Source organism: Phragmites australis, chromosome 3, assembly GCF_958298935.1.
Source record: "Phragmites australis chromosome 3, lpPhrAust1.1, whole genome shotgun sequence".
Taxonomy (NCBI): domain Eukaryota; kingdom Viridiplantae; phylum Streptophyta; class Magnoliopsida; order Poales; family Poaceae; genus Phragmites; species Phragmites australis.
The window spans coordinates 48,026,611-48,047,539 of NC_084923.1; the positions used below are offsets into that span (position 1 = coordinate 48,026,611).

General features: G+C 45.9%; 3 protein-coding genes across 5 annotated transcripts; 1 reads left to right on the forward strand and 2 right to left on the reverse strand.

Annotated features, from left to right (window-relative positions):
* The first annotated feature begins 1,572 nt into the window (after positions 1-1,572).
* Positions 1,573-3,407, forward strand: LOC133910813 (polygalacturonase-like). The gene is made up of 5 exons (XM_062353070.1): positions 1,573-1,888; positions 2,005-2,468; positions 2,610-2,835; positions 2,888-2,948; positions 3,371-3,407. The coding sequence occupies exons 1-5, from the start codon at positions 1,573-1,575 to the stop codon at positions 3,405-3,407; spliced, it is 1,104 nt and encodes a 367-aa protein (XP_062209054.1).
* On the reverse strand, positions 2,844-9,241 carry LOC133913604 (probable cellulose synthase A catalytic subunit 2 [UDP-forming]). 3 transcript variants are annotated; one of them, XR_009909067.1, is made up of 15 exons: positions 8,800-9,241; positions 8,442-8,691; positions 7,945-8,195; positions 7,756-7,855; positions 7,481-7,667; positions 6,919-7,185; positions 6,490-6,835; positions 6,264-6,401; positions 6,028-6,153; positions 5,729-5,941; positions 5,299-5,554; positions 4,909-5,111; positions 4,276-4,626; positions 3,475-4,196; positions 2,844-3,153 (listed from the first exon to the last, which is right to left on the reverse strand). XR_009909067.1 is itself a non-coding variant. In XM_062356793.1 (14 exons), exons 1-14 carry the CDS (start codon positions 8,824-8,826, stop codon positions 3,612-3,614), a joined length of 3,300 nt encoding a protein of 1,099 aa, XP_062212777.1. In that variant the 5' UTR covers positions 8,827-9,241; the 3' UTR covers positions 3,318-3,611. The 3 variants fall into 3 exon arrangements, 2 of the variants coding, with proteins under 2 accessions (XP_062212777.1, XP_062212779.1); XM_062356793.1 differs by lacking the exon at positions 2,844-3,153 and having other exon boundaries at positions 3,318-4,196; XM_062356795.1 differs by lacking the exon at positions 2,844-3,153 and having other exon boundaries at positions 3,318-4,196; positions 8,499-8,691; positions 8,800-9,239.
* A 2,535-nt stretch (positions 9,242-11,776) lies between these two features.
* Positions 11,777-13,790, reverse strand: LOC133913605 (remorin 4.1-like). The gene is made up of 2 exons (XM_062356796.1): positions 12,899-13,790; positions 11,777-12,284 (listed from the first exon to the last, which is right to left on the reverse strand). Exons 1-2 carry the CDS (start codon positions 13,529-13,531, stop codon positions 12,093-12,095), a joined length of 825 nt encoding a protein of 274 aa, XP_062212780.1. The 5' UTR covers positions 13,532-13,790; the 3' UTR covers positions 11,777-12,092.
* Between the last annotated feature and the right edge of the window lie 7,139 nt (positions 13,791-20,929).

Here is a 20,929-nt window from a genome sequence, read left to right on the forward strand (position 1 = left end):
CTTAACTGTCCACTGGTGCGTACAGAATATGGAGGACATCTAATTAATTGACCAGGCCGTACCCATATAGGCATCGTGGTTGTACTGTTATGCCGGGTAATAGGCTTCACAAACCAGTCATTAGGATCCCACACAGAAACAAACACAATCCTGTTGTGCAGCTCCACCTCAAACTAGCCATACAGTTGGGATCCCTATTTCATGTTACTATAAGATTATCATACCCAAATTCTTGTTACATAAACATTAGTCAAGATTAATATTTACTCCAACCATGACAGCACTAGCATAGCTACCCTTTTTATTTCACATGACCCTTCAAAGGCTACAAGGAAATGTCACACAAATTCTAGTAAAACCCTAACCATGAGATTCCATATTAAACAAGCATGCATCTAGGGAAAATAAAAGCTACAATCTCCTGCAATGGTGTCAAAATGGTCAAGAACACTTGCCTTTGAATACAGGTTGCTCAAAGTCCTCGAATGTCTGGTCTTGCAAGCTGACACATTACTCGTCTCCTAAAGCAATTGCACACACCAGAAAGTAAACAAACACAACAGCTAAGTACAACACACAAAATAGAGGCAAAGCACTCTAAAAAGGTTACTAATGGACAGTAAATACGATCGCGTGAGCGCAAGAATCGCCTAAATCGGAGCTCGTATGAAAAAGTTGTGATAGTTTTAATCTACAAGGGCTTTTCTGAAAAATTACAGGGACAAAGTTGTAAAAATAGAAAGCTCTAGGAACTTATATGTAAAATTCAGAGACCAATTTGTAATTATACAAAAGTTCAGGTGCCTAAAAGTATAATACAGAACTAACCAGGGCATATTTATGAAAACATAAAAGTTTGGGGGCTAAAATGTAAAATTGCCTATTTTCAGGGAATAAGGGAATTATTTTTTACTGGAAAACCTATTTATTGCGTCAGCAGGCTGACTGTGCTCGGTGGGCTGACGTGGCGGCTTACGCGGCTGCTGACTCAACTCAGATGCTGATGTGGCGTTTACGTGGCTGCTGACTAGGCGGTGGACCAGTACCAAAGACTGGGTCCACTGGTCTACGGTGGACCAGTACCAAAGACTGGGTCCACGGGTCTACGGTGGACCGAAGGGGTATGGGGTTCGGCCGATATAATCTGGGCCATCGATGGATGATCTAACGGCTCTCGACGGTGGGGGGGGGGGGGTTTAACGACCGGCGGCGCCGTCTTGGGTCTTGCCGGTGAAGCGCAATACCGAGCTATGGTCTATCAAATACGATGGAAAATGCGCAATATAACGAGATGCGGGCGAGGAGTCTCACCGAGGGTCTTTCGACAGCCGAAGCGGTCTCTGCGGTGGTCGGCGACGGAGGAGAACGACGGCGGAGGTCGGAGCTCAACGGAATCGCGACTACGATGATGAAGGGGTGAAATTGGCGGGCGACGAAGCTTCCACGGGGTTCTGCAGTGCCGGAGAGACGGTCAATTGATCGTGGGACGCATTGGTTAGGGCTGTCGACGGTGAGGTGGTGGCGGAACTTACCGGAGCTCGGCGGGAAGACATGTGCGATAGCCAAACGACGATGATAAGCAGCAAAACGGAATCCCCGTGCTTCGGTGAAGTTGATGACGGTCTCGGGTGCACCGGAGAGAGCTCGGACGTGGCGCAGGAGTGCTCGGCGAGCTCGACGACGGCAATAGCGGCTCAGGGACTAGAGAGGGAGTGCGGGGTGGGGAAGGCGCGGGGCTGCGGGCGCAACTTAAAGCGCAGTGACGCTCGTGCCGTTGCGGGGAACGTGGGCGCGGGGGCTAGACGCGTGCTGGCGAATTCGGGCGACGTGGTGCGGCGGTTGCGAGTGCGGGCGCGGGCGCAAGCGAGCGCGACGATGATGCTGACAAGCGGGGCCGACTATCAACAAGAGAGAGAGGGAGGGAGATGGGCTAAGCTGCGCTGAAGAAATGGACTGGGCCGGGAGCTGGGCTGCGGGCTGAAAACGAACGTCACACTTGTGCAGTGCTGCAGAGTGCAGGGGTGAAGTACAATGGCAGCTCGTCGAATGAGAGCACGCCGGCGCACGGCGCGAGCTCGTTGAGCAGCTTGAATGGAGCCGCCGGTCCCAAGGGCAGGTCGCTGGCGTCGTCCCAGAACGTGTTCACCCTCGACGGCTATGGTGCCCGCGGCGACGGCAAGCACGACGACACGCAGGCGCTTGCGAAGGCGTGGAAGGCGGCCTGCGCCTCTCCGCGGGCGGCCGTCGTGCTTGTCCCCAGGGGCAAGCGCTACCTGCTGAAGGTTGTCGGTCTCTCCGGCCCCTGCAAGTCCAGCGTCGTGGCCACGGTGCAGGGCACGCTAGTGGCGTCGCCGAACAGGTCGGACTGGAGCGACAAGGACAGGAGGCTCACCGTCAATGGCGGCGGCGCAATCGACGGCAACGGCGAGAGGTGGTGGCCGCACTCGTGCAAGATCAACAAGGCTCTCGTAAGTGTGGCGCAGACCGTTCGATTGATCTTATTAATCGTAGGCACGTTGCATGGGCCTTGACATTCTTTTGAGTTCGTGCAATTTGTTAGTGTTGGAAGTGCACTGATCGAGCTCACCCGATTCTTCCCATTTTTTCAGCCTTGCGAGGAGGCTCCAACGGCTCTGTCATTCCACTCCTCAAATTTGACAGTAGAGAATATGAAAATAGTGAATAGCCAACAAATCCACATGTCGGTCGAGGATTGCACCGATGTGCAATTGCTACGACTGTCTATCACAGCGCCCGGCACTAATCCCAACACCGACGGCATCCACATCACCGACAACAAAGATGTGCAGGTTACAAACTGCATGATCAAGGCCGGTGAGTAGTATGTTCAAAATTCCACATCATATGGGATGTGTTGTGTCTTCAGGTTCTAGCAAAACTGCTGTGATTCTGCGAAACCGTGCAAAACACAGGGATCAGCAGTGGAGGTAAGCAATGTGGTCTTCAAGAACATCAGGGGGACAACTATTTCGATGGATGCCATCAAGTTGAACTGCAGCGAGAATGTCCCATGCCATGGCATCGTGTTGCAGAACATTGACCCGAAAATGGAGGGTACCAAGGGTGACATAGAAAGCACTTGCCGGAACGCAAATTGGACAAAATCTGGGACTGTTCTTCCACAACCTTGCACTGTCAAAAACTAGGGCGGAATCAGAACAGTGTGTATAGCAAACAAAGGGTGTGCAAAATCAATTGGGCACATACTCATACATACAATATCATAATACCCATGGGGTTTCTAGCAAGAACCTACAGTGCGGTGGTGTTAATCAATGTAAACGTGGATTGGTTCATGTAACAACCCGGTAAATTCTCTTATACAAATCTAATGCATTTGATACTTCAGGGTTAATGCTGATTTGATATCATCTGATGAAGTCTGAATGAATGTACTAAATAATTCATAGGTACTCTCAAGCACTTTCTAGCAAGGCGGTAGTATTAACTTACCGATAAACGACAAGATACATATTAGCACATAAGTAACTCTCCGACAACCAAGTTCCTATCAAACTATAGAAAGGGTCACCCGCTGATAGCTTACAACACAATGGGGGCCAATTCGGTTCCTAATATCTTCAAATCTTCTAGCAGTTGATGCCACATTGCTGAGTATCTGGACCAGTGACCCGAGTGGTGAATGGATCAATACGAACCCACAGCAAGGAAAAGATTGATGCGAGGAGGATGGCCCAGACGACAACAATGGTCGGTGTGCGGTTCTGCCGCCCCATGAGACCCTTGAGGAAGGGGTATAAATGAACAATCACCCAGAAGGCAAAGAAGAGCTTCCCAAAGAGAGGCCCCCATGACTGGTAACCGCTGTTGATCGCATAGGAAATACCGGCAACCACACCAACCAGGTTTATGATCAAAATAGTTGTTGGTGGGATCAGAAGTGTTGTCCACTTGAACATGTAGAGCTCGGCAAAATCACCTTCTTCATCAGTGGCCTTAGAGGTCACAGTGAAGCTGGTGTCGATACCGGCAAGAACCTTAAGGAGACCCTGGAAGACGGCAAATAGATGCGCAGAAATACCACCAATAACCCAAAACTGCTCATTCCTCCACCATTCATCAATGCCAACACCACTCCACCTCATCTCAAGGATACCAGTGGCAAAGATTGAGATAAAGAGCGATATAAACCAAATACTCGCAAAGTTACTAATCTGCATTCCAAATAAAAATAGTCAGTATCAATTCTTTCGCAATTCTGCCTGCACAGGTATGTAAATGGGCGTGTATTACCTCTGGGATGATGAACTTCCCAGTGAGAAGACAAACAGCCGGCAATATGCAGTACAAGAGGAGTGGGATCGATGTGAGTGGATAAATTGTGGTGTTGACGTAAGCAAATCTCTCCAGGAACTTAAGCCGTCCTCCATAGCCATACCATATGGGGCAATGCCTGCTGAAAAGAATTTCAATGGAACCAAGAGCCCACCGAAGCACTTGATTCAGACGATCTGAAAGGTTGATAGGAGCAGACCCCTTGAATGCTGGTAGCTTAGGCATGCAGTAGATTGACCGCCAGCCTCGAGCATGCATCTTGAACCCAGTGAGAATGTCTTCTGTAACAGAACCATAGATCCATCCAATCTACAGTACACCATATTAAAGATTTACAGTGAATATACATTTTTTTCTGTTCAATTCAATAATAAATAGATCATGTGCAACAACAGAAGCAGATGTGTGAATTCAATTAAGTTTCATCACAAAAATTCAAAAGTTTATGTGTAAACTGGACAACAAAACATCAATTCATATCTCAATATTCCCTTGTACGTACTAGTATACTACTATACTAGTAGCAAGTATTGGATAGCATATTAGCATGAGTGTCAGCAATGCCAATGTTATAACTTCATTACTCGTTACCTCAGTTCCCCAGTCAGATTTGTCCTCATAGCCGCAGCTGATGACATGGATAGCTTCTTTCAGAAGAGACTCTGGAGTTGCAGACTGAGGAACACCACCATATTCCATCAGAGTAGAGGCTACAAAAACACTGGACTGGCCAAATCTCTTCTCCAAGCTCATTTGAGACATAATAAGCGATTTCTCATCATCAAATCCAGAACCTATCATGATAGCGATGAGCCAGGTAAAAGAGAAAGGGATAAAAGACAAGGTAACTCTAGTTGTCTACAGTATGCCATATTTACAACAGATAATAAATAAATAAATGGGCAGCGGAATGGTGGCGTCCAGAAATCAGTATGAGTGAAAACACATCTATTCAAATGAAAAGGCACAAGTCAATGGTACCTTCAACCCCTTCCTCTATATCTTCAAGATTGAATACCGGCACAGAACTGTCTGCGTGCTTGTGTGACTTCTTCTTCTTCTCCGAGCTCTTCTTAGATTTTGCTGTCTTCTTCCTTCCCCCACAAAGCGAAGAGAAGAAACCCGCCTTTTTCTTCTTGATTGGGGGTTCATAACCATATAAGGCCGTTCTGTTGAACACACAACCAGTACCCACATAAACTGGTCCTTGAATGCCATCAAGACCTCTCAAGTTAATCTGCAAGCAAACAGGAATACACATAATTTACCCAGCACATTCATCGGAAGTTTAAAAAAAGGTCAAAATATAACAATATTAACATCACTGATTCTGATCCACCAAACTTTTTTGTCACTCGGGAAAATGTAAAAGTGAGATACCCAAAAATATTATAGGATATCGCGGGCTTACATCGAAAAACACTGTGTTCCTGTTTGCATATCGGTCATTCCTATCAATACCATCGAACCTTTGAGGAAATTGGACATAACAGACATTCCTTCCTAGGTTTGGGTCCATAAGGAAGCACATAGCCTCCCGGAGAGCCTTGCTATTGTTGATGTAGTGATCACAGTCAAGATTCAACAAGTATTGCCCATTTGTAAGGACAGCTGATACACGAACCTGCAGCAAGCATTCAACTTCCATTATATCCAAGTAATCAAAGTTAACAAGACATCTTTTAACTTAGGTAGCGTTTAGCCACTCACAAGTGCATTCATGGCACCAGCCTTCTTGTGATGCTGGAATCCAGGACGTTTTTCACGAGACACATAAACCAAACGAGGAAGTTCATTGCCCTCAGCATCAAGACCTCCACTGTGACCAAGGAAAACCTGAAAAAGACCACAATTTTGAGTTTAAAATAATTAGAATAGTAAGCACCTCTGTGCTGGGAAGTTTATCCGTTAATAAAATAGTTTTTGGCCAAAAAAATGAGCTTAACCTGAATCATTCCAGGATGGTCCCTGGTATTGTTCCCAGGCCAAGGTGTACCATCTTGCATGATCCATCCCTCCTCAGGAACTTTCTGTGCCTTGGCTACAAGGCCATTGATACGGACTTTGAATTCTTCATATTCTCTCTGTTAAGTATGTTTTCAAAATATAAATTCATGTCACATAACAGCAGCAGGAACTGCCAAAACCTACATGCATATAAACCAAATATACCTTCATGGCCCGGCGGTCTTTAACAAATGAAGTTTGAACTTTGTCTTTCAAGTAATCAATTTTCTGAGCGAAGTACCACTCTGGAGCCCTAGGTTCTATGTTGTACTTCTTACAGAATGGTACCCATTTTCTAGCAAACTCTGAAGTTTCAGCAAGGGCATCAAAACTCAGCATCGCAGCTCCATCATCAGACACATAACAAGATACCTTGTCAACCGGGTAGTCCACAGCAAGGATGGAAAGCACAGTATTGGCAGTGACAAGAGGAGGTTCCTTCATAGGATCCACAGTACTGACGAAAATATCAACAGGAGCCAACTGAGATGGTTCGCCTTCTCGGTCATACCTGATAGTGGAGGTAACGTTGTGAGATTGTCAGTATTAGCAAAAAAGAGACATTTTTTATTGGCAGTAGATATTGCACATCACCTTAAAGCCAGTCTATCAAGGTAAGTTTCACGGTTGATTGGGGACCACTTCGGGAACTGATCCAAAATCCAGGACAGAGCAAACCAAATCTCACATATAACAGACAGCAGCCATAGTGGATATGCATTGCGCACAGGATTTGTGATCCGGTAGTGCAGGAAAATGCATAGGACAATCAAACGTAGGATGATAACCATTCTGTAGGGATTTATTCTGGATGAAGGAATTGGTACTTTTCTAGATAGAGGTTGCCGAGTTTCATCATTCCTGCAATTCGGATGCACAAAAGTTATTGCTGCAAGTGACACGAGAATCCAGCATTTACAAGTTTGAAAGAGACATGTACACCCATTTATAATGTACAAGTATCTCAATCGAAAGCAAGGTATAAAGTTCGTTCAAAAAGGCATGATCTTCACACAGTTTTAGATTTCCAAACACATAAAAGTGCAAACTAGTGTTAACAGTGCCAGTATCTGAGATAAAGCAGGAAGCACTAATTATCGGTACACTCAAAGCTGATTAATGGTAGACAAGAGGTCAAAAGCATGCCAGAACTTACAGTAAGGCATCTTCCATGTTATAGTCAGTAGATGCATCGATATCACCAACTCCACGTCCTTCCGAGGGAGCAATGCTGGTCCCATTGGTCATAGGAATTGCACCCTTGTCCTTCATTTTCCAGCCATCCACTCTCTCTTTCCATGCAACATTGCCAAGGCTACCGGAGAACTCCCTTGATGGGTTTGCTGGTACACACCAAGATGCACAAATTAGATGATAGTAGGTGCAGCAGTTGCGAACCAAACACGAGATAGTGATGATTGATAAACATACGAGAATGATTCACATATGGAAACTGGTGTCCGCGCCTGCCAATATTCCCAACAGGAGACATCATATGGTCAGGGGAAGCACCAGGAATTTCTCCTGAGATCTGTAAAATAAATCCATGCGAAGAAAATGGATATTAGTTCCATCGTCCCAAGCATATTTAACACAATCAACTGAAATTTCATTTCCAACCTGGCTATGAGTGAGTGATGGGATGTATCCACGAGGGATCTCACCACTGTCATACTTCGCATGCCCAATCTCACCACTGTCATACTTAGCATGGCCAACATCATCACTACGTCCTGAGTTCATGCGCCAGGTGAGCATTCTCTCGGCAAATTTCTGCTTCTGATCCTGGTTGCCAGATGCTGGGTAGTTGTAGTCACTTGCATAGTCAGCATCAACATCCTCGCCTTCCACACCGTGTACCGGAGGGCTCCCTAAATAACAAAATTGAGTAAAGATTCAGCGTCGGGTTGAAGTCAACAACTTCACCAAAATCCAACCTGCTTTGCTGCTTTTGATAACAATGCAACGCGACTCAACACTGCAATTTGACCACAATTCACTGAAAGAGCTAGGCTTTCTGGTAAGAATCTGAATAAATTCGCCAAAACACTAAATTATCTCCTGCTTTTGTCGATTAAAATGTAACCGATTGAGTTCAATAGGTGCTCAAGCCTAACCTGCTGTCCTTAACCTGAACTGCAAGGGAACCCATGGAAATGGCGAGGAGGGCATACCCTTGTGGCGCTTATACTTGGTCTTGCACTGCGGGCACGCCTGGGTGCCGTCCTTGCGCTCGTACTCGTAGCAGGGGCGGCACACCGGGAACCCGCAGACGTCACAGGCGGTGAAGAGCTCGCCGTCCGCCGTCGTGCCCACGCCGTCGCCGCAGATCTGGCACAACTGACCGCCCCCATGCTTCCCCGATTTCTTCGCACGCGCACACACCAAAAGAAAACAACAGAAACCTTCAGACCAATCCCCGAACGAACCGCACTAGAAAAGCACCAGCCATCCCCCCTCCGAAACGCCACTCACCGCACCATCGCCGCTGCCGCCGTCCATGGCGCCCGCGCCGGTCGCTCACTGGTAACCAATCCGCGCGGGACCCCACAACCGAACCCCCCGCCGGTTCACCGCATTCCGCGCGCGTCCCCAGGAACCTCCCGAACCACCGCGTCTCAGAACCGAGCCGGCCCGGGCTTGCGCGCGGAGGGGAGGCAACCGACGACGCGCGCTACGAGCCCGGTGGTGGCAGCACTAGCGGCAGCGAAGGTGGCGCTCAGCTCCGCGAGGATTAGATGCGGGGAGCGCGAGGAAGGACAGGAAAGGGACGGGGCACTGGCGAGACGGCGACGGATTGGATGGGGGTGGGGACTGGGGAGCAGCGCAGCGCAGCGTGGATCGGCTCGTCCGTTCGCGTATCACTTCGTCCCGGGGTTTAGCGATCGGTAATTGATCGTTAAACCCTATAATTTCGCGGATTAATTTTGGATTTGCATGCGCGTGAGCGAGGTCTCTTCTTGGTTTGATTGATTAGTTTTTGGGGAGGCGAGTAGAGCCGGGCGGGCCCCACGGGGCAGTGACGTCCGGAGTGCGCGTCGGCCGTCTCGTGGTCACGTACAGCTGGGGGATGGCGCGTGGGACCGGGTGTCAGGGAGAGGGGGTGAGGCGCGACAACTGGGATGATGGTTAGGACAGGGGCAGAACAGCTTGCGAGAGGACAGGAATGTTGGAAGTGTTTGGAACTTTGGATCTTCACGTGCCTGCAATCGAAACTTTTTTGAATAATATTATTTTATTAAAAAAATATAAAAATAATATTTAAAATAGAAAACTCATAGGAATATGGGGTAGTTGGTACTCTAATATCTTTTTTGGAATAATTATTAATATCTTTTTTGGAATAATACTAATTATTCCAGCCCAATACATGCACAACTTCAACTATTCCAATCACACAAACCAAGAGGCCGCCGGCCTCGTCTCTAAGATCCGATCTACTGTCAGTCTAGCCTATAAAATCCAAGCATAAATTCGCTTTACTCTGGCTTTTAACGCGTGTCCAAATTCGCTTTATTCTGCTGATGTGGAAGCTAAATTTACTTTCAGGTTTGGAAACGCAGGATGTATTATGACTATGCCAAAAAGAAGTTGGATATTATTGCAGAAAAAATCGGTTTGGTCACGCCCCAACCCCCGCAGAAGTATGCACAAATTTGCCAGCCATTATGCTCGATTACACGTTTATTTAACCAGATAAGAACCGGGTTCTAACTTACTTTGAATTATTCTACTTTTAGTCTACGTGACAGAACGGTTCAGAGGTCACACCACGTAACGCAGGGGCGGCAATAGAAAAGTGAAGAATAAGAAACGGGCGGACCACTAACGTTGATACGCCCATACCGTTTAAGGCCATGTTTGGAAGAGGAGGATAGCTCCAGGAATTTTTAGGATTTTGTTCAAATTCATACTGAATCCTAAGGATTTGGATTCTGCAACACCCTTTCCAAACAGGTTGTAACTCGCAAGTAGCCTCATCCACATCACAGGTCAGCATCTCACATTCTTCCTCGGAAATGATCACTGTACAATTCCTTTTAGTCTCGCCCACATCGCACGGTAATATTCTGAACTTCTGGTGTTCTAACCAGCTGCTCGTAGTTCGACCCAGCAGTTTCTTCATGCAACATCATCTTCAGACTTGACCAGATAGGAATGTAGGAAGTCACAACTCGCAAGTGACTGTCTCCATCCGTTCTGCCTGGACTACGGTAAGTGCCAGCGAGACCCGGCTAAGCATCTCCCCGTCGACGATGTTACGGCCACGAATGATGCCGATTCCCCTGTCGACTCGAAACCTGTCCAGGCATCCTCTGATGGTCTATCACACCGGCCTCTTTCATGATTCGATCGTACCTTGGATCAATCGCCGGTTTCGATTGCATGGCCCCAAAATCAAGATGGCCTTGTCATGGGGAAAAGGGCAAATCGAGTGTTCATACCGACGTGCAGAGCAGGGCGATGGCACTGTCCTGAAGTCGTCATCAGCCGTGATGATGTGTGTGTCAGTAAAGACGTCCAAATGGACCGTGTCTATCGGGTCGGTCTGAGGCACGGCACTGTAGGCACGGTTCAGGCACGGTACGGCCCGATTACTGACGGGTCGGGCCGGCACGGCACGACGCCACGGATCGTGCCTGGGCCGAGCGCGCGGCACGACGGACCGGCACGGCACGGCCCGGCACTATTTTCTATTTTTTATTTATATTTTTAATTTTTTTTAGCTATTTTTAAATATTTTTTTATCTATTTTTTATATTTTTATCTATTTTCTATATATTTTTATGTATTTTTTATTTTTTATTTTTTTTATCTATTTCGGTCAGTCGGGCCGAAATCGTGCCCGGACCGGCCCGGCATGGTCACCGACGGGCCGTGCTGTGGGCCGAGGGGAAGGCACGCGAGCCGGCACGGCACGGCACGGCCTGTTACTGTAGATGGACCGTTTGGGCCGTGCCGTAGCCGGGCCGTGCCGAGTCGGGCCCGTGCCGGGCCGGCACGAACGGCCTATTTGGACATGTTTATCTGTCAGTGTGTGTGTTCAGAGGCATGAACATGTGCGATGGCTCTTGAAGATAACAAACATACAGTATCTGATCACGAGTGAATGGACTAATCCTTGTGATATGCTGTATACAGATAGCAAATGGGCTCGAAAAGCTTATCGGTTCCTTCACATATTGCATTCCTATATTCTCTGCACTCGTGATAGTTTTTGCAGTGTTGGATCCTTGTTTCAAAAAAAGAAAGTGTTGGATTCTGAATATTTGCGCAGTTAAGCAAACGAATCATTCATAGAAAGGGAAATTTTTGCATGACCTTGCGTACACATGATGTGTCAGGACAATTCATTTATATTGAAATTTGTGTTGAAGAATTAGGTAAAAAAATATAGAATATATGAGAAGAATAAAAAGATTGATAAGTATCAGATGACAAAGAAGAACACTAAAATAAGTCGTGTGTGCACAAGTGCACGGGGTTTTGTATTTCCCCGTTCATAGTTCATACCACTCATCAAGTGGATACAAGCCAACAAAAATCGAAGGCTGCTCTGTGATCACACAAGCAGCAGGGCGATAGTACATATACAGTACAGTTCTTAAATCTTTTTACAGTTAGGTTCTCGGATGCAGCATACAGCCATTCATCACCCGAAGGGCTCGATCAGTATCTATGATCGTAGGCAGCAGAAACAGGCTCGGCACACGAGCACTGGGGAACAGAGCAGATGCAAATGGGCGAGGCGACAGTGAGTGACGAGGCTAGAAGAAGGAGCGCTTGGAGGGCACCCTTCCGACGGCCTTCATGAAGTTGGCGAGCTCCAGCACCTTGGCCAGCTTCAACCCCCGCTTCGCCTCCGCCGACGCCCGCTTCTCCTCCGCCTTGCGACGCGCCTTTGCGATGTCGTTCTGCGTCTTCTCCAGCGCCTTGGCCCGCTGCTCGTCCAGCTTTCTCTGCGCAATCGAGTGACCAGAAAGAAGATCTTCAAGTGAGCCACGGTTGAAACAAGGAGATCAAGATGAACATCCAGGAGAACAAAACTGGGGCATATGTGAAGCCTGATTTGCAGAACAGGGACCACACTCTGTGAAACCAATCGTGACACAGATGTTAGCGTTGCATGATGCGGCTGTAACATAGCTGCACCCAGTAACACCTTTAAAGTCAGGTTCTTCTTTTCCTTATGGAGATTAACTTGCAAGAGCAAGAATGAACCCCTGTATTGTTTTTTTTTTCTGTAACAAGACTGAATATTTAGAGTTCTGAAGATGCCTATAAAACTCTGGTTTCAGTTTGCCCATCACAAATCGCACGCATGCTTAAAACCGTATTGGTTTGTACAAGACAACGAAATTGGCAACCTAGTATATGTGTTTGTCATGTTTACCTTTTTCTCTGCTCGTGAAACTTTTTGTTAAGCTCTACTGCCGACATATATCGGACATTCAGAGTTGATTCGCACAAATTAGGAAGCAAAGATCATAGCAGCTATTGTGTAGTGAATTTTTCATTAGAAAAAAAAAGGAAAGGAAAGAAAAGGAAAAACACTCTGTCTCTCGTTAGTTACCTCAATCTTCTTGAGACATGCGGATGCCTTCTCCAGCTGCTCGGTCTCCCAGCCGTTGATGACCACCTCCTCCCTCTTGAACCGATTGTTGATCTTGGCCATCTCCGCTGTCTGCCACGCCGTCACCTTGGTCTCCACCTCCTCCTTCTTCACCTGCCGTGCCTCCACCGGGGCGGGCGGCGCGGGCACCACCACCAGGTCCAGGGGCGCCCTGCTAGACCTGGCCGGTGTCGCGATCGGATGGCTGTCCGGCACGATGGCCAGCGGGTTGGTCTCCTCCAGCTCGTCCTCGCCGATGCTGGTGAGCTGGTCGGCGCCGGCGCCGTTGTCGTACCCGCCGCCGCCGGCGCTGTTGTTGCTGTTGGGGCCGGTCTGCATGGTAGCCCCGGCGGCGACCATGGCCGTGAACTCGCGGCTCATCGTCATGAACTGCTCCTCTGAGGAGGACCGGTGGCTGGCGGTGTCCCAGGACGCGGAGCCCGAGCGCGCGGGGGGCGTCGGCGTGGGCGTCAGCGGGTGGATGTCGCGGAACGTTGCGGCGCCCTCGTCGTCGCCCGCGGCATCGTCGTTGGCCGGCGCCGAAGGTACTGGTGATGGTGGTGCTGGGACGGGTGCCTGCTGCTCATGCAACATGTGCTAGCCGCGCGGTGGTGGGGGTCGTCGCCGGCGGGGAGCTAGGAGCCACCATGCATGAGAAGACCGGACGCCGTGCTCTTGCAGTTCCTTGTGATGGTGCGTGCGTGTCTGTGCTCCTCGGTGAGGTGCGGACGTGCGATCTATATCAAGATGAGCTGATGGGCGGGTCAAGCGACGGCCATGGCTGACGGGGTCCGGCTTGTCCATTGGCGCGCGGGGGTGACACGTAGCTGTCGGGTGAACTGGCCAAGCCAGTGAGTGCATGCACGGTGTGGGGCTTGGGTTGTGGTGACTGCCTTGACTGGTGAGATGGGTGTTCCTGCCTTCCCGTCATCCCGTGCACCTGCAGATCGGGAGCTACCGCAAATGGGCGCTTCTTTAATCCGATCGACTGTACGGAATGTTTCTGGATGGATGGATATTGTCGGGCCTTTTAACTATTTATCACTCTAATCAGCTGAGTGATAATAAATTTACTACTTAATTTAGTTTTAGTGACTCAGTGATCTCACATGATAATGAAAGATTGAATTGTCATACGATAAGAATGATAAATAGTTAAATAATCCGACTATATCGGTTTACTTCGTAGCTCTTAGCTAGCCAGTACTCTCTCGGTCCTAAAATATATGATATATTAAATTCTAAAATATCAAACTTTATAAATTTTAAATAACAATTAGTTAAATTATACATATGTTTTAATATATAAAAGTTAAATCAACTTATCTGTATTTTGTAGATATTTTAATATAATTTTGTAGCAATTAATAATATATTATAAAACAAGCTAATAATCAAAATATATTTTTAAAGATTTTTTCAAATCCTAATACTGCTATATTTCGAAAAAAAAATAACTATTCATAATCATGCTGTAAATTACACACTCTTGGTACTGTTGGGCCACAGCTGATCGACTTCTTTTAGTCGAATAACAGCTTTTCTGACAAGAAACAGGGGAGAACCAATCGACAAACTTCTCTGCTCCTTCTTAGACTGTTGTCGTCTAGCTAGGGTTGAAAATACAGTAGGGCATTCTATTATCATACCACGCGTGCACGGAGCATCGATGCATAACCTTAAAACCCAGCGTGCACGGAGCCTTGTGGATTGCACTAATTTCCTAGCAAAAAAAAAAAACCAGGTTTTGGTGTGTCGATTCGTTCGTAGCGTTGCTTTATTTGCATTATCACAATAGACCAAGCACTAGAGGAAAAAGGATCAAAAGGGCCAATCTTCTCACGTCTTTTAAATTCCTCCATCAATGTTTCTCGAACGAATGGGCAACAGGACAATTACCAAAAAGTCGACGGGATTGGTTACTTAAACTTCTCCTGAAATCGTCATCGCGGCACCTAGTTTAATTCGCGAGCAAGTATGCTCCTGACCCGCATGTGGAGGCGGAGAATTGGGATAGAGTAGAGCCCGGCAGGCGCGGTGGCGTCGCTTTCGCTCTTTTCCACGAACGCCTCCGCTGCTATCGCTTTGCCTAAAATTTTTTACGTGCGGGCAGCCAACGAGCGCCGCGCACCTGGCCGGCGCGTCACTCGGCGGCCGCTTTCGCGCGGGGCCCGTCGTCTCCCTCCCTCGCGTTGTTTGTTCCGTGCGCCGGCCCGCGCGGGAGGGGAGGGGGGGGGGGGGCGCTCCTCCGTCCGTCGGCGGGCGCGTGTGCGAGTGGGGCAGGGGGTTGCTTGTGCGTTACGGCCGTGGGACGTGTCCGCGGCGGCTGACGCACGGGCGCACCGCCACGCATGGGGACAAAGCGGCGTGGGCCAGCACCCTGCCCCCCGTCGCGCTCGCGTCTCTCTCTCCGCGCGCGCCTAGTCGTCGCGGCTCGCGCAGGGATGCTGATGCAGATGGGTGGCTGTGGAGAGCAAAATTCAAAATTAAATAATATTATTTGTTGAAATAGATAATATATCATCGTATTTATAATTTTAATATCTGTATTTGATATTTTATTTACTAAAAATTAATTTTTGGTATATCATACATCAAAAAAATACGAGTCTAACCATATTCGTCATAAGATGTGCTGAATATGAATTACAGTACCGTATCCGGCATCTCGTGTGTCAAATATGATCTGCGCCGGCTATGGACACTTTGATACTGTCATTTTATGCCCGCACATGCCATATTCGGTATATTCGGTAACTCATGTAACGAATACATCTGATTTTTAGCATATGAGGTGCCGAATATGAGCCACAGTACCATATTCGGCACATCATACACCTAAATTTTGTCATATAATGTGCCAAATATATACTACAGTACTATATTCTGCACCTCATGTGCTGAATATGGTTGAGACCGTGTTTTTTCGACGTACGATGTATCGAAAATCGAAAATCAATTTTTTTAATAAGATACTGAATACGGATACTAAAATTATAAATATAACGATATATTATCTATTTTGATAAATAAAATCACGTATATTATCTAATTTTAGATTTTAGTCTGAGACGGACCAGTTTTATGTTGGTCAGAGCTAAAAAATACTGTGCGCGAGCGCGAGGAAATTGGAAAATGCGGTAAAGAAATGGATATGTAGAGATGTTGCATTCACGGAAAGCGACCTCGATCGATCAGGCGGTGCCATGCAATCAGTTTAGCTGTTAACAGCTAGCGATGGAAACATGGGCTAATCCTTACGTACTTTTTTTTTCTGACGAGGGCTTTGCTTCCGCCTTCCTGGTAGGTGAGTTATCTGGATTTCACACAGTCAAATTAAGCTCGTGTTACACCAATCGATCAAATATTCAGGTCCATGACGTGTAGCACCGAATTAGTGCAAAGTGATTTATACCTCCTCACTTTAATTATGTTTTGGAGCTAGCTAGCTAGCTTTAGTACCCAACCAATCATTGTCCGACTTGTATTTGAAAAAATAGTACTCCCTCCGTTAATTAGCACTATTGATTTTACTATTCAAATTTTTATCATAAATTTTAATTAAATATGTGTACAAATATCCCTAAGCTCATAATATTTATAAAGTTTATTTGATGGTGAATCTGACAATGTAATTTTTTATTCTATTTAACAAAGTATATTAAAATTTATGCAGATGCGGTGGTGACGGGGTGGAGAGCAAAATTCAAATTTACATAATAAGTAATTGAATTTATCAGAATAGATAATATATCGTTGTATTTACATATCTGTATTCGGTACTTTATTTATCAAACATTGATTTTCGGTATACCGTATTCTTAAAAAACACGAATCCGGGCATATTCGACACACGAGTTGTGAATATGGTATATTCGACACCTCATATGTCAAAAATCAGATGTATTCGGTATAATATGGACTACGGTACCGTATTCGGCATATCGTGTGTCGAATATAGTATGTGCCGGTTGTGGACAGTTTGATATTGTTATTTTATGCCGACACATGCCATATTCGGCACCTTATATATCGAATACACCCTAATTTCGGTATATGAAGTGCCAAATATGAGTTACAGTACCATATTCAGCATCTCGTATGATGAATACATCTGATTTTCGATATATGATGTGTTGAATATGGGCTACAATGCCATATTATGCACCTTATGTACCGAATATGGCTAGGTCCGTCTTTTTTCGACGTACGGTGTACCAAAAGTCAATTTTTGGTAAATAAGGCGCCGAATATGGATGTTAAAATTATAAATACAACGATATATTATATATTTCAATAAATATAATTGTATATGTTGTCTAATTTTGGATTTGAGCCCGAACAGACCAGTTTTACGTTGGCTAGATTCATGTTTTTTTTTGACGTACGGTATATCGAAAGTCAATTTTCGGTAAATAAGATGCTAAATACGGATACTAAAAATTATAGATACAATGATATATTATCTATTTTGATAAATAGAATCACGTATATTATCTAATCTTGAATTTTAGCCTGGGACGGACCAGTTTTACGTTGGTCAGAGGTAAAAAAATATTGTGCGCGAGCGCGAGGAGATTGGAAAATTCGGTAAAGAAATGGATATGCAGACAGATGTTGCATTCACGGAAAGCGACCTCGATCGATCAGGCGGTGCCATGCAATCAGTTTAGCTGTTAACAGCTAGCGATGGAAACATGGCTAATCGTTATGTACTTTTTTTTCTGACGAGGGCTTTGCTTCCTGGTAGGTGAGTTATCTGGATTTCACACAGTCAAATTAAGCTCGTGTTACACCAATCAATCAAATATTCAGGTCCATGATGTGTAGCACCAAATTAGTGCGAAGTGATATATACCTCCTCACTTTAATTATGTTTCGGAGCTAGCTAGCTACCTTTAGTACCAACCAATCATTGTCCGACTTGTATTTGAAAAAATAGTATTCCCTCCGTTAATTAGCACTATTGATTTTACTATTCAAATTTTGATCATAAATTTAAATTAAATATGTATACAAATAGCTCTAAGCACATAATATTTATAAAGTTTATTTATGGTGAATCTAATAATATCGTTTTCATTCTACTTAACAAAGTATATTAAAATTTATTATCAGTTAAAGTTTAAACAGTAAAGTTAATCGTGCCAAGTATTTAAAAAGAAGGTAGTTTATATTATTCTAGAAGCTGGAACACATGTTGATGAATTATAGATTGACTTATATATTTGTATAACTCATGACAGTGGCCGGTGGATTACGGAACGCCGCTGAGACGAAATTGAATAAATGAAAGAAAGAAAGGAGATGGCGAAGGCGTGGTCATGCAAGTGCTCAAATGGCAAATCATGCTCCCCGTTAGTGCTAGCCTGCTAGGCTGCCTGCACTCTCCCATCTGTTCGCTTTTTGGGGATTTCAGCAGAATAATTAGGCCTTTACCTAGCAAAAGCAATGGTCCGTTAAGCATTGCACAATCACTGAAAATGACCTGCAGAATCCTAGCAAGCCCCGGTTCTCTTTCTGTTGAACCCATTGGAACAGTGCTCACGACGACGGATCGCTGCCCCCGCCGGCCGGGCAGTCACCCTGCGGATGGTGAAAGCGTTCCGTCAACGATCACGGTTGTGCTTAGTGGGTACGTGGTGCTTGATTACCACCGTCGGCTGTCGGTTGGGCCGGCCATGGATTTACATCTCTCCCAGATTCGTGTCCCGCGAGCAGTGCTGATTTGTGCGTACAAGTGTGGTTCTTCTTTCACGAGCCTTTAGAAACCGGGGCCGTGAAACTGAGAAAGGCCAGCAAAACAAAAGCAAGAAACTCAGAAAATTACGCACGGGGAAATGGCTCCGCGTCGTCGCTCTGGTGACTCGTCGCGGCTGCTGCCACCGTCCTTTCACAACCACGCCTCCGTTCTTCCACCGTCACCGTCACCGTCTCCAAAACCATCACCACCGAACCACCCAAGACTTCTCCGCCGTCCACAAGAGCCAACTCGCCACTTTCGCTTGGTAGCCCACCGGCCCATTCCCCGCAGACTCTTCCGTCGCCGCTCAATCCCACCTCACAGCCCCAAGATGTTACGAACCTCGAGTATCACATATACTGTCTTCAGTTCGAGTGGGCCACCCAGCCCATTACTATCCCGCTCACTATCTGGCCCATCAGCCCATTCCATGACATCCCCCCCCAGACTCGGCTTGCCCTCAAACCGATGGAGCAGAGTCTTGCGAAGCATCTTACCTCCGAGGTCCCACACTTGACACTTCGTGATAGTTGACCACATCAACCGACTTGATCCAGCAGGAAAGAGTTCCCAACCCAACCGACTAACCATAATGATCTCCATTGATAGGCATACCTCCATCTTGCGTAAATGTGTGGCCACCAACTGCTCGACCAACTTGTTCACCAAGCTCAGGTTGCAGGACAGCCAAGTCCCTAGTCCTCCACCATCAGTAGCGGTCTCGCTAGCATGATTTTCACTGGTGATAGTCTCCCCAGCAAGCTTCTGCTGCAATCCGACAAGTAGTTGAAGCAACTGAGCAAATGCAAGAGACATGATCTTGTTTCCCCCTGAATTCAATGTGTGCCCAGCAATGTCTCAGCTGACATTGAAAGTCCCAATTGCGATTTAGCTTCCAGCTGGGACCACAGCAAACTCTGGAAGTCCAGAACCTAAAAGTCACCAAGGTAATGGCTATAGTTGTTTCCATCAGAGAGATACATTTTCTGTTGTACCAATTGTAGCAAAAAAACTTTCCATTGAAAAATTATCAGAAATTGACTTGTAATATTGAGATAATGAATTTGGGATAGTCTGAGCACCAATAAAAAGTACCAATAATTCCCCAGGCCACTTTGGCAATAGGACATAAGAAGAACAAAGGTTTAACAGTTTCCTGTTAAGTATAAAAGTAGCAGGAGTGATCTTCACTCCAATTTCTTTTAAGGGGATTATATTTAGTCAGTAAAATATCTTTCTCCATACGCCATAGAAATAACTTAATTTTCAATGGATTTTGGTTTTCCATATATGATTGTATGGTTGGTAAGGGTCATCTCTAACCAGCCACTAATAAGTGGATTTGAAACTAAAGATGCCTTTGAAACTAAAGACGTCTCTCTTGTCCGAAGACCAACAGAAAACATCATCAGAGTTTCCCAGGACACTTACCAACCAACTAAGAACTAAATCCCATTGTGATTGAAGATCCTGAGTCAACCACCTTCTAAAATTAAGATTCCAATGTAAACTAAGGCACTCATTTTTTCAAAGAGGAGGCTCACACTCACACAGCTGCACAGGAGCTACACAAGTGCCTCCGGGATGGGGGGGGGGAGCGCCGGGGCTCAAACCCGGATCGCTCCCCGAGAGCTGTCTCTAGGAAACAGTTGGTTCGGCAGCCCTCCAACTATGGCACTCATGTATAGATATATCTTTTTGGTTACATATAGAATAAGGGTAGGAAGCAACTTAGCAAGGGGACTGGAGGTTAGCCATACATACTCCCAAAACCTTGTGTTCAAACCATTACCAACCAAAACATTTCTCCTTTGAAGATAAACATGTTTAATTTTAATCAGATCAGTCCACCAAGGAGAGTTACTGTACTTATGCTTAACTTCAGGAACATAAGTGTTATGTAAGTATATCTTCCTAACTATTACTGCAACATGACATCACCTTTTCAATTCTCCACCACCATTTACAAAGAAGGGCGGTATTTAGTTTGGACAGAATTTTTATACCAAGCCCTCCTTTTTTCTTGGGCAGACATATTTTGGCCCACTAAATTAAATGATACCTCTTTTTAGTTCCACCATCTTGCAAAAAAAAAAAAATTCTTTCCAGCTACATCAATACTTTTAATAACATTTTTTTTGCATTTGATACATTGACATCTGGTAAATATGGACACTAGAAAGACTGCCATTAATAAGAATGAGTCTTCGTCCCATATACATTAAGCCACCTTGTTATATATCAAGTTT

Excerpts from the sequence above, each read along its gene's own strand:
- LOC133913604 (XM_062356793.1), bottom strand. The coding sequence starts at position 8,826 with ATGGACGGCGGCAGCGGCGATGGTGCG. Across the intron at positions 7,186-7,480 it reads AACATGGAAGATGCCTTACT|GAATGATGAAACTCGGCAAC; the intron begins GTAAGTTCTGGC and ends TCCGAATTGCAG. Across the intron at positions 6,402-6,489 it reads AAGACCGCCGGGCCATGAAG|AGAGAATATGAAGAATTCAA; the intron begins GTATATTTGGTT and ends CATACTTAACAG.
- LOC133913605 (XM_062356796.1), bottom strand. The coding sequence starts at position 13,531 with ATGTTGCATGAGCAGCAGGCACCCGTCCCAGCACCACCATCACCAGTA. Across the intron at positions 12,285-12,898 it reads CATGTCTCAAGAAGATTGAG|AGAAAGCTGGACGAGCAGCG; the intron begins GTAACTAACGAG and ends TCGATTGCGCAG.
- LOC133910813 (XM_062353070.1), top strand. The coding sequence starts at position 1,573 with ATGATAAGCAGCAAAACGGAATCCCCGTGCTTCGGTGAAGTTGATGAC. Across the intron at positions 2,836-2,887 it reads AAACTGCATGATCAAGGCCG|GTTCTAGCAAAACTGCTGTG; the intron begins GTGAGTAGTATG and ends TTGTGTCTTCAG. Across the intron at positions 2,949-3,370 it reads CACAGGGATCAGCAGTGGAG|GGTTAATGCTGATTTGATAT; the intron begins GTAAGCAATGTG and ends TTGATACTTCAG.